Source organism: Phascolarctos cinereus, unplaced genomic scaffold (genome assembly GCF_003287225.1).
Source record: "Phascolarctos cinereus isolate Bilbo 61053 unplaced genomic scaffold, phaCin_HiC Scaffold_4;HRSCAF=312, whole genome shotgun sequence".
In the NCBI taxonomy this organism is placed as follows: Eukaryota; Metazoa; Chordata; class Mammalia; order Diprotodontia; family Phascolarctidae; genus Phascolarctos; species Phascolarctos cinereus.
In genome coordinates, this window is record NW_027555847.1 from 489,036,512 (window position 1) to 489,049,817 (window position 13,306).

The 13,306-nt window shown below is 36.3% G+C and overlaps 1 protein-coding gene across 3 annotated transcripts in view; it reads left to right on the plus strand.

The window, feature by feature from the left end:
- The window catches only part of NOL4 (nucleolar protein 4), a 449,007-nt gene that overhangs the window by 273,651 nt on the left and 162,050 nt on the right, over positions 1–13,306 (plus strand). For all 3 annotated transcript variants that reach the window (XM_078153441.1, XM_078153440.1, XM_078153442.1), the window contains one exon: positions 8,899–9,182. In XM_078153441.1, the coding sequence (XP_078009567.1) occupies positions 8,899–9,182 (284 nt within the window). The remainder of the gene's footprint in view (positions 1–8,898; positions 9,183–13,306) is intronic.

The following is a 13,306-nucleotide window of genomic DNA, read 5'->3' on the forward strand; positions in this document are numbered from 1 at the left end:
ATGGTGAGAATTAACTGAAGTAGAAGAGATTAAGGAGAAGTGGCAAGAATATGCAGAAAAACTATACAAGAAAAATCTTAACATCACTGATAATCATGACGGTGTGGTTACTGATCTAGAGCCAGACATTTTGGAGATTGAAGTCATGTTAACCTTAGGAAGCATTGCTAATAATAAGGCTGGCATAGGTAATGGAATTCCAGCTGAATTATTTAAAATCCTAAAAGATAATGCTGTTAAAGTGCAAATTTGGAAAACTTAATAGCAGCCACTAGATTGGAAAAGATCAGTTTATGTCACAATCCTAAAAAAAAAAGGGGGAGGCAATGCTGAAGAATGTCCAAATTACTAAACAATTGCACTCATTTCACAGGGTTATGCTTAAGATTCTGCAAGCTAGACTTCAGCAATATGGGAACCAAGAATTACCTGAAGAACAGGGTGGTTTTTGAAGAGGCAGAGGAACTAAAAACCAAATTGTCAACATTTACTAGATTAGGAAGAAAGTAAGGGAGTTACAGAAAAACAACTACTTCTGCTTCATTGACTACACTGAAGTCTCTGACTATGTGATCACAATAAAATGGGGCAAGCCCTTAAAGAGATGGGAGTACTAGATCAACTTATTTGTGTCCTCTTGATGTCCCCTTATTTGTCTCCTTATGTGGGCCAAGAAGCAATAGTTAGAACTGAACATAGGATCACCGATTGGCTTAAGGTTAGGAAAGGAGTACAACAAACAATAATTTATGACACCACTCTGATGATAGAAAGTGAAGAAGAATTTAAAAGCCTCCTGATGAGGGTGAAGAGGAGAGTGTGAAAGCTGTCTTGAAACTTAACATCAAAACAATTAAGATCATAGCAACTGGTCCCATCACTTCCTGGAAATAGAAGAAGAAATGGAAGCAGTGTCAGATTTCATATTCTTTGGCTCAAAGATGACTGCAGATGACGACTGCAGCCATGAAATTAAAAGTCGCTTCCTTCTTGGAAGGAAAGCTACGGCAAATCTGGACAGTGTGCTAAAAAGCAAAAATACCACTTTTCCAACAAAGGTCCATATAGTCAAAGCTGTGGTTTTTCCTGTAGCAATGTACGGTTGTGAGAGTGGGACCATGAGGAAAGTTGAGTACTACAGCATCAATACTTTCGTATTGTGGTGCTGGAGAAGACTTTGAGGGGCCCCTTGGACAGCAAGGAGATCAAATCAGTCAATACTTGAAGAAATTAATTCAGACTATTTGCTGGAAAGTCAAATACTGAAGCTAAAGTTTAAATACATTTATAATGAAAAGATAGGACTCCTTGGAAAAGACCCTGATGTTGGGAAAGATGGAAGGCAAAAGGAAAAGGGCACAGCAGAGGATGAGATGGATAGATAGTGTCATGGAAGCAAGAAATATGAGCTTAGACAGACTTCAGAAGACAGTAGAGGATAAAAGGGGCTGGCATGCTGTTATATCCATGGGGTCATGAAGATTTTATATTTTATATTTATTATATCCATGTGTCATGAAGAGTTTGACACAATTGAATAACAACAACAATAAAAAATTATGTGTTTTATCAGTTATTATACAATCTAAATACTACCAGTACTATCAGGTAAGGGTCTACAATTTTTTTAACGTTAAAAAAGGGTTCTTACACTCTACAAGTTGGAATCCACTGGTAATGGATACATTAAAAAAATTTAAGAAAGAAGAGATCAGTGGGGACTGTTATTATCAAATACAGGGGTTTTTGTTGTTTGTTTTTTTGAAGCGGTGGAACTTAGTTGGCTAAGTGAAAAGAGAAAGAAGGGAGAAGTGCATTTTTCAGATGAGAAGCAAAATTACGTAGATAATAACGATCCATGTATTGCATGCCATGCACAAGTAAGTGATGGTCCCAGTTATTTCATGTTTCATATTAAATAGTAATAAGATATATAATTGGATAGGTCCAGTAGGACAAGACTTTGAAAGGTCTTTTGTCACCTTTTAAAAATGCCAGGAGTAGGGGGGCAGCTAGGTGGCACAGTGGATAGAGTACTGGTCCTGGATTCAGAAGGACCTGAGTTCAAATCCATTCTCAGACACATAACACTTACTAGCTGTGTGACCCTGGGCAAGTCACTTAACCCCATTGCCTAGCCAGAAACAAACAAACAAATAAATAAATAAATAAAAATGTCAGGAGTGGAAGGAAGGTATTGAGGGACATCAGTGATTGAGGGGGGGACACAAAGGGCAAAAGTGTTTGGCTTGGGATGCATACTTGCCTAAGCAGTTTTTGGTTTTTGTTTTATTTTTGGGGGGTAGTCAATGGGGTTAAGTGACTTGCCCAGGGTCACACAGCTAGTAAGTGTCAAATGATTGAGGCCGCCGGATTTGAACTCAGGTCCTCCTAACTCCAGGACTGGTTCTCTATCTACTGCACCATCTAGCTGCCCCTAAGTAGTTTTTAAAAGTTGTTGAGGTGTTTGTTTTTTCTTAAATTGGTAGGCTTTCTTAAAAGGCATAGTTGTTAATTTCTGCAAATTAAGTTTAAAGGCTTGTTTTAACTTTAGGATAAAGGGAATAATTTCTTTCCTAGGGGATATCTGTGAAGTTGAGGTACCAAAAGGCTGTTACATTTTGGAAACTGATAATAAAGTTGACTTTGGTGGTATAAGCTAGAGGTTCTAGCCTGTTAAGTCTAAATTTTCAACTTCCAAATGTTGATTTTATATAGAAGATTTTTTTTAATGTCTCTTATTCCATGGGCACATGACTTTACTTTAAAGCCATGCTGCAAATATGATGAGTGCCAAGGTATAAAGTTGATTTCAGTGGGCTGTATGTATGTGTGTGTTAGGAAGAATAGTAGAAAATGGAGATATTTTAGAATTAATTGTTGAATATGGACCTGAAGTTATTCATTTTCATGTGAAATACGGATATGGATATTCAAACAGATTGGTGAATATCTTAAGTACATTTAAGGTCTGTACCAATTTATTGGGGTAAAGAAAGCAAGAAAGAAAAGGTTAAATGAGAAAATGTGCCGTCTAATGCAAAAAGATTGCTCAGTCATACAATTGATTCCATTTTAGCAAACATTGAGAGTCTTTGTCAAGCTGTTAAATCCTCCCAAACCAAACCAACTAACCCAAATACTCATTTCCCCCTTTCCCCAACTGCCCTCCTGATGTCACCAGGTTCCACACCCTCCCCTGTTGCTAAGGGCCCTGGACATTCTTATTTTTCAAAGCTCCAGGTGCTGTTTTCCCCTGGCATACAAATAGAGAGTGCTCAGGTCTATATGCTGTCTATGGTCCTTAAGCTGAAAACCTGAAAAGAGGTACCCTCACTCAGGTTCTGTAAATTCTAGTGCCAGAACCACAAACATAAACATTTGAACTTCTGTGTACAGTCCTACAGTCCAGTACCCACATCCCAGCATCCACACGTGATGGAAGGAGAAATGTTGGGTAAGGAAGCAGATTTCAGCTTTAACAATTGAAAATGTGAATGGTTTAATTATGCTAAGCAAGGATAGATAGTCTGTAATGTTTGTGTTGTGAAAAGTTCTTTGAATGATGCCTTTAACTAACAAAACATAGCTACTAACTCGGTTACAGAAAGCCTGCCAATATAACGTGTAATTTATTCACAGTTTAATCGCTTCTGACACATTTATGTGTGTGCGTTTACATATACACATATACAGATAGATATGTATCCATATATTGGGCTTTATTATTACAGACATTAAAGAACATATTTTTAATTTCATTTATAAGGTGGTGACATTTTATTATGGGAGTGGTTCTTTTGTTTAAATTACAAATCGTGTAACTATACATGTAGTTATAAGTGATTAAAACATTCATTTTTTCCTCACAAAAATATACTATTTATCCAGGAATGAAATATGCTAAACTGTTGAATTTTGTTACCTTGGTAACATCTGGAAAGAACAACCAGCTCTAAAAATATTTTCTCCTTTATTATTTATATTTTATGGCAAAATTATAATCACAGCACTTTTGTTAAAGAATATTCTGACAGATGACAATTTTCATCTTCCATGAAAATGGTGTACATATTTACTACATAGGCATGATGATTACAGATTTAAGAAACATGTATGTTCAATATATGACTATAGTCAGAGTTAGAGTTATATTTATGTTAATTGTAGATTTGCTTTAAAATTTAATGCACCTTAAAGGGTATTTACACAATTAAGCAGGGGAATAATATTCTCTTTACAATTAACACTTTTTGTAGCTTTCTGAAAACAAATATGAAAATGTAAAATCAAGTAAATGTGGCGACTTTGATTTTACATATATATGTATATGTATGTCTTCTTTTAGATGATTTCATCGAAAAAAATTCTCTACATTTCATAGGAGAGACTGTTTTCATTTACTTTAATGCAAGGAATTTTACTTACATAAAGAATATGAGCTATATTTGCTTAGATAGTTTCTATACAAATTACTTCATTAATTTCATTTTCTATACATTTCTATACAAATTACTTCATTAATGCATTTCCAGAACTGCAGGTAATACTTTAGATAACTATGTTCGAAACTTATAAAATTTCTAGTTTTATAAGGTATGATTCTATGATTCAGTTTACCTTTGGCAAGATTTGCCCAGCTTTCTAGACTATCCCTTCTGATGTAGAATAACTTTAAATATACTTGAGGGAAGTGAAATCTGCAGTAGAATTGTGCCGTGAATGACCAAGTCTTTTGATTGTTTTACACGACTAGCTCCTTGGTATACAATGGGAATAACTTTATTTGAATTCTTTTGTTAAAAAACTTATAAGCTTGAGTCTCATAAATTTAGTGTTAGAAGCTGGATTTGGAAGCAATTTAATCCAAATCCTTCTTTTTGTGAGTAAGAAAACTTGTGATGTAGTGAGGAAGCATGGGATCAGATATGTTTGAATCCTGGCTCTATTTCTTTCTACCTGTATGAACTTATACCTACCCTCACAAGGCCTCAGTTTCCTTAACTAAAAAAATGAGAATACTATACTATAAATGATCCCAGTGTCCCTCCTAACTCTGAATTACATGACCTTAAATTAAGGAAAAGGTTTTCAAACTTTTTGGTCTCAGTTTAACCCTTACAATCTTAAATATTATTGAGTACCTCAAAGAGCTTTGGTTTACAAATTATATTTATTAAAATTTACCCTAACAAAACTTAAAACTAATTTAAAATTTTAGCAGCTCATTGAAAATGAACTAGAATAAACCATCATATTTCAACATCAATAAAATATTTTTGAAAATGTCTATATTTTCCAAAATAAAACATATTTATGAGAATAGGAGCATCATTTTACATTATTTTTGCAAGTCTTTTTAATATTTGGCTTAATAGAAGACAGCTGAATCTTGATATCTGCTTCTGCATTCAGCCTGTTATGATATATTATTTTAGATGAAGAGAACCAAACTCAGAGATGTAGTTGGAAAAAGGGAAGAGTGTTTTAATAGGCAACTAATGTTTCAGTATCATTAAGAAAATAATTTTGACTTCACAGACCCCCTGAAAGGCTCTTGGGGACCCTTGGGATTCTTCAGACCACACTTTGAGAACTTCTGAACCAAGGTATAAGCAAATTGAATGACTTTGCCCAAGGTCACCTAAAAAGTAAATAGCACAGCCAGCTATTACAACCCAGGTTCTATGACTCCAAAGTCAGTACTCTTTTCACTCATCATGCTTTGTCTCTAATTTAATTGACTGGAAAGTGACAATATTTCATTTAGCTCAATAAAAACAATGCCTACTGGAAGAGTATATATGTGAAGTTCACATTTTCAGGCAAACATTTCCATATGATTCCTTTTTTAGTCATAGTCTAAGGTTCTATTTTATTTTGTTTTGGCTTTTTTTTTAATCTGTAAAAAATCTATTTTTGTACATCATTTTTTGTAAATTTGTGAAATTTTAATAACTGGATTAAAATAAAATATTGATGCCCTTCCCCAGCATGACCCGTTGGGCTGAGGAGCAGATTCTTAAGATATGAGCATAACAAAGTCAATGAATTAAGAAGATTTAATTAGATTGTTACCTATGCAAATTTACTCACTATCAGTATATTTAAATAGATGCCAGTTGATTTTTAAAGCTTCATTTTAATGTTTTATCATAATATGAAAAGCCCTTATTTGCCTAGGTTATTTTTTATGTCCTGAAAATCTTTTCTTGTCCCCACTTTCCTTACCAATTATAGTTTTCTCTCCTATGTTTCATACTTAAATTTCTAAACGGGTTGACTGGTCAAACTGTCACTTATTCTTTGCCTAACCCCCATGGCAATCTGGCTGTAGTTCATATTATGCTGCTAAAGTTGCTTTCACATAATTCACCATCAATCTCCACTTAGCCAAATTCAGTCTATGTTACATTTAACGTAATTCAGTTTCCCATTGCTACCCTAATTAGACACGATCTCCTCCCTTGGTCAGTCTCACGGTTTTTCATTCTACACACTTTCTCTGCCTTTTTCACTGGCTCCTTTCTTCTCCAGCACTTTTATGAGCATCTATATTTATATGTAACCCTAGAGCTACTGCTCTCTTTCTTCTACAGGTTTTTTTCCATCAAATACCTTATGGACTTCCATGATTTGGCTACTTAGCTACGTACACATGACAATAAAATCTGTCTCTAGCCATGATTTTTCATTTATCTATGGTCTTCACATAGATGCCCCACTGTCATCTGAAATATCAAAATTCGAAACTTGATTTCATTGTCTTTTCTCCATCTCTGTAAATGGCATCACCATCTTGGAAGGTTTTATTATTATGACTACTAATAATAAGCATTATTATTATTATTATTATTCCATTGCTCAACATTCAGTGTCACGAAGTCCTGATCATCCTTGTGCTATAGTCATTACTCTTAATGTTTAGAAATATTTACAAAGTAGTAAAAAATAAAAGGTAGTATGAGAAGAATGGCACTAGTAGTTGGGAGATAGGAAAGCTTCATGCAGAAGCTAATACATGAGCTCTAGGAAGCAGAAGTAAGGAGGAAGTGCATTCCAAGCTTGTGGGATGGACAGTACAAAGACATGAGGATCAGAGATAAAATGTTGTGTATAAGAAAGAGAGAGAGAGAAAGCCATTTGGCTGGATAACATATTGTTGGAGGGGGAGTAATATGCAGTGAGGCTGGAAATATAGTTTGGGGTCATGGTTATGTAGGACTTTAAAAGCTAAAGAGAGAAGTTTATCTTTTATTTTAAAGGGAATAAGAAACTGCTGGAATAGATTGAGTAGGAGACTCACATGGTCAGATCTCTGCTTAAGGAAAATTATTTTGGCAGCAGTGAGTAGGATGGACTGGAGTGGGGAGAGACTGGAGTCAGAAAAACCAAAAAGGGAATTGTTGCAATAATATAAGTAAGAGGTGATTTAAGTCCTGAAATAAGGTGGTAGCTGTTGTGAGTGAAGAGAATGGGTCAGATGTAAGAGATGTTGTGAAAGCAGAAATGGTAAGATTTGGCAAGTGATTGGATAAGTGGAGTGAGGGAAAGTGAGGAGTCTAGAATAATGTAGAAATTACAAACCTGTGATGACTTGCACAGAAATATGTATGTTTGGAAGGAGGTTGGACTTGGGTAGAAGATTATGTGTTCTGCTTTGGACATGTTGAGTTTGAGATGTTTCTGAGGCATCCAGTTTAAAATGGCCAGCAGGCAACTGGTGGTATGCAATGGAAGCTCAATGGAGTTGGATGGATATAGATATTTAGGTCATCTGTCCCAAAAGGATAGTTAAACCCATTGGAGCCAATGAGGTTATTGAGAGAATGTGTGTAGAGGAAGAAGAGAAGAGCAAATCTTTGTGAGCTCTTAATAGAAAATGGAATTGGTAAGTCGAAAGGAACCTCAAAGACCACATAAACCAATTTCTTCCTTTTGCACATGAGAAAATTGAAACTCAGTTAAGTGACCTGGCCAAAGTCACAGAATTAGCTAGTGACAAACAACCTCAAATTCAGTCCTTTTGCCATTACCAGAGATTTGTGCTCCTTTGTTGTCTCCTCCCTAAACCACCTTATTTTTCTGATATTTTGCTAGCTATCAACATAATAACTGTTTCTAATCAAGCCACTCTCTCTTGTTATCTCATCCACATGTCTTATTAATTTTTCACTGCCTGGACTTTGTGAAGTATTTTTCTCACTTGTCATGCCCGTACCTATTCATCACTCAACATCCATTACTACCTAAGCCAAGACTCACATTCTCCAAAAAGTGCCATGTCTTTCCATCCTCTGTATTCTGTACTCTTGTATCTGTCCCTGGAATCCTCTCCACCCCAACTCTGAATTTATCCTACCTTATGAAATCTTTAGATGCTACTGCCTTTATGAATACTTTCTAGATTGTCCCAAGTCTAAGTGATTTCTCTTTTGGAATTTTCCCTGCTACATCAGTAGACAGCTAGCTGGTGAAGAGTAACAGATCTAGAAGCAGAAGTCCTGGGTTCAAATCCAGCTCAGTGTGTATCTACGAATAAATCAATTGAGCTCTATATTTACCTCAGTTTCTTCGTCTATAAAATGAGGATAATTATAACACTCACATGCCAGGGTGATTGTGAAGATAAAATGAGATAACATTTGTTTAAAGAAAAAACAATAACAACAACATTTCACAAACCATAAAGTGTTACATAAATGCAAGCTATTTGTTGCATTATAAGCTATTCGAAGGCAAGGGCTATGTCATTCAGCATTGCAGTCCACTGCATGGCACAAAGCAGGTAGATAATAACTCTGACATTGTAGAGTATAATATTGTTATTTTCATAATGTATTAATTTAGTTTTGTTCAGAGAGACTGATGGTCACACCATCATTTATTTTTCAACAGATGATTCAGCTGCAGAGAGTCTTAATGGCAATGAGACTGTGGGGCCTAGTTCCATTGCTTCGGGGGGAGTACACTGCAGGGAGATGGCAGACACAAACAGCAATGGCAAAACAAATCTGGAGCAAGATGAGCAACCTCTGAACCTGAGTGACAGTCCCCTCTCTGCCCAGCTGACTTCAGAATACAGAATAGAAGATCACAGCAGCCATGCGAAAAACAAATATAAGAATCTGCTAATTTCTGACATCAAGATGGAACGGGAGGCAAGAGAAAATGGAAGCAAGGTAAAATGATTTCATAATTACCACACAATATGTGTAATATGTTAAAAAATTATAAATCAAGATGAAAAGTAATGTGCCACAAAAAATGGGCAGAATTACTGCTCAGGCAAAACTTTTCAGGTAGCTACTGGAGTTTGCTGATTTTTTTTTTCATTAGTAGAACCCTTTCTAACATATGGGAATTCATTGGGTTGGAGGTGTGGGATTGGTATATTCTTGCCAATTTCCACTTTTATAAATACGCACACATGTGTGTATGTGTGTGTGTGTGTGTATACAATATAAATAAATGAAATATGTATATACATATGTGTGTATATACATATATATTTCTAATAAGATCACTGTTTGGTTTCTCCCAAATTATTTGTGTGTAAATAAAAATTTAGAAACTAGAAGTCCTAGAAAACTTTATTCAGTAATTTCCACTAGGGAAACAAAAAGGAAAATGATTCTGTTGTACATGAAAATGAAGCTTGCAGGTTAGAAAAAATCAATTAGCCTGATGAAAATCATTTTTCAAGGTTAAGTATTGTTGAAAAAGGTGGAAAGGTTCTATTTATGGATATTTTCATTACCTTATTTATGTATTAATTAATTTCCAAATGCTTAACAACTATAACAAGAATTGAAATTTGGCAGTGATTTTGTACATCTCACTCTACTGATTTAACTTAACACTCCTGCTCTAATTTGCAACATGATAAATTTTCTTGATGAATGCAAGTTTTTAGTAGTGAGACTTCTGAATTGTTTCTCAGTTTGAAATAGATTTTTACATGTCAGTTTAATATCTTACACTGGATTTACTCTAGGCTCTGTCAGTGCATCCTGAATTCTTAGTCAAAATTGTCTCCTCACTTGCATTAGGGCATTTGTTTTATCCCTTTGTAAGCCATTCACCCATACACCATCAAAATGCCTGAGGTTCACACCTATTAGTTACTTTAGTAAATACTCAAATATCCTTTATGGAAGAAGTCTTAAGGTAGAGACATATCAAATAAACTGGTTAAATTCTCTAACATCTCTAACATGATCTGAATCATACTGTTATCTTTGGGCATACTAAGACAATTTAACTGATTTAAAGTTGTCATTGAAATGAAAATGTCTTCTTTCAATTTAATGAAGAAAAAAATATATGCACAAACAGATATGTGTGTATATGTATTTATGTGTATGCATGCATATTGTATATATTACACACACACACATTCATGTGTGTGTGTGTGTGTGTGTGTGTAACAGACCATCCTGGCCCCCACTGCCTGAAGATCGGGTATGGTATATTTTTACTTCTCCCCAGAGTTCTCTATTATCTCAAGGAGATTTGCCCCTCCTGCCAGTGTCTAGGCTCTCTACAAATGGCTCCTGCCCCCACTAATATTGTTCTCTCAGTTGTAAGGAGTGATCCCTTGCACCCTAGTTCCATTAGCCCTTATAGTCAGATTAACTTTTACAAAGGAATATTTCCTTCAAAAGCCATAATCACAAATATTATAAACTTGCTTCCCCAACATGTTGGAGACATGATCCTCCCTCTCATCTTTGGCCCACCTAAGTTTCTGGGGAGTGGAAGGGGATTAGGTTCATAGTTTAGCTTGGTTCTTATGGAGCACAGTCCCATTTCCAAGTCTAAAATCCACCTTGGATTCAAGTCTCAGCCCCTCCTGGCTTCTCAGGGCTTCCATGATGGGCTGACTGACTTTACTATCTTGCCTTCAATCTTGGCTCCACAGTCAGCATGTCTTAAATCCTGAGTCTGTGGGGATCACCTCCAGCACCTGAAACTGAAGAGTCCAAGCAACACAAAACAGAATAAACACCTCAGGCCTATTTCTTGGAGTGTGGGTGAAAAAGAGGGAGCCGGAGAGGGAAGTTCCTTCTCTGTCACCAGTTCAGTTTATGGTGCCCATGCTGCAGGTGAACTGTAATCTTCACCCTCTCCACGGAGTAGATAAGAGTGGACAAAAAAGAGCAGCAGAAAGAATGGTCAAAAAGAGAGAGGACAGCTGGCTCAGTCTCACCAGTTTTAAAGACACAGGGAGCCAATCAAAGGAGGCTACCCTCACCTACTCCACATGTGAGGAGATGCAGTGGCCTCCATGTTAGGCAATCTGAACATTCTTCAAAGGCTCTTTAAGGACACTTCCACGTTAGGCAAGTTTGGGTAGGTCCAGACAGCCTGGATTACATACATACACATGAATACTTACATAAATATACACATGTGTATATATTTATACATGTATATATATATAGCATTTATATATGTATGTACATATTTATTGTTATTCAGTCATATCCAACTCTTCATGGGGTTTTCTTGGCAGAGATACTAGAATGGTTTGCCACTTCCTTCTCTAGCTCATTTTACAAATGAGGAAACTGAGGCAAATGGGGTTAAGTGTCTTGCCCAAGGTCACATTGCTAATAAGTGTCTTGAGGCCAGATCTGAACTCACAAAGATGAGCCTTCTCAACTCCAGGCACCTGGAATCAGGAGCTGCCTCTGCACCACCTAGCTGCCCTGTAAGTGTGTGTCATATACATACACACACACACACACACACACACACACACACACACACACACACATACACACACACATATGTCTATATGGATAAGGACTAGACTGGTTATTTCATTGGCATAAAGAATTCTAGGTAAGGAGATTCCCTTTAATACTGCAGGTTGACACATCCTCTGTAACTTATTACTTCTTGTCTTAGTTACCTAAAGCACGGAGAGGTTAAGAAAGTGATTTGTCCAGGCAGGGCCTCACAAACAGTATGTCTCAGAGGCAGGACTTGAATGGAAGATTCTCTGTCTACTACCCTGTGTTCTTTTTCTCTCTGTCTCATTGTCTCTCTCTGTCTCTGTGCCTCTGTCTGTCTGTCTCTGTCTTACTCTCTCTCTCTTTGTCTGTCTGTCTCTCTCTTCCCTACTTTGTCCTCTTTATTTTCCATTTCACTACTTTTTCTAGTCCAGGTATAGATGAAAGAGAGGGAGAAGGGAGGGAGGGAGGAAAGTTGGTTAATTATAAGGTTTAAATTCACTTCGGTAGAAAATTGGAATGAGGAAGCAGCTTTTGGACAATACCTGAATTTCACTCTCAGACCTGGGGATATAGAAAATTTTGGCTTTATGTATCCCAAAGATATCAATAAAAATAACTTTTTCATACTTCTTCTTGATAACCTTGGGAAATAACTGGGACTTAGCTGTTCCCTTTTATCTTCTTCAATTTGACACAGAGGTGGAAAACTTACTTCTCTAATGCTTACAGCTTTCTATCTTTGTAACTCTCTGGCTGAGTTGTTGTGATGTACTCTGAAATTGGAGCTGCCCTTACATTCTCCAAGCTCTCAACTTGATCTGCTATAGACAAGAGTGATCTGCTTTCATATAAATGAGGCTCATTTCCAAATCAAAAACTCGAGTTGGGCTTCTGTTCACTTTGATATAAAATTTTGAGATTTTAATCGTAATCTATAATCCTCTTTATGGTATAAATCTTCAGGGCCATGAGTAATTCCTCTCTCTGTATATTCCATTCTTTCACCATGGCAGAACATTCCTGCCATCTTTTCCTATGTAGTGGGAAATACAGTGTGTGTGTGTGTGTGTGTGTGTGAGTGTGTGTGTGTGTGTGTGTGTGAGTGTGTGTGTGTGTGTGTGTATGTATATATGTGTGTATAGCCATTCATTCATTCTTTCATTTACATAGAAAACATGTATTAAGCACATAACTTAACTGTGTAGGCATAAAACTAAACCCAGTAAGAAAAGCTATAAACAAACGTGTGATGGTATGATGCAGAACCAAAGATGACAAAAGTCAAAGTTGACATAAGGTTGGTAAGGAATAGCTTCATCAAGGTAGGCTTGATTTGAGCTGTGAATGAAATGTAGGATTTGGGTTTTTCAGAGCAAGACTGAATGGAAGACATTTAAGATCGAAATAACAGGATGAGGGAGTGTGAGAGACAGGAAAAAGCATCAGCATCGTATATTAGGAGAAATGTAAGAAGACTGATGTGGTTGAAGCAAGAAACTATGTGAAGTGCTAGCAAGATGATGTTAGGGAAAATAACATAAGACCAGTTGATAGAAAATCTA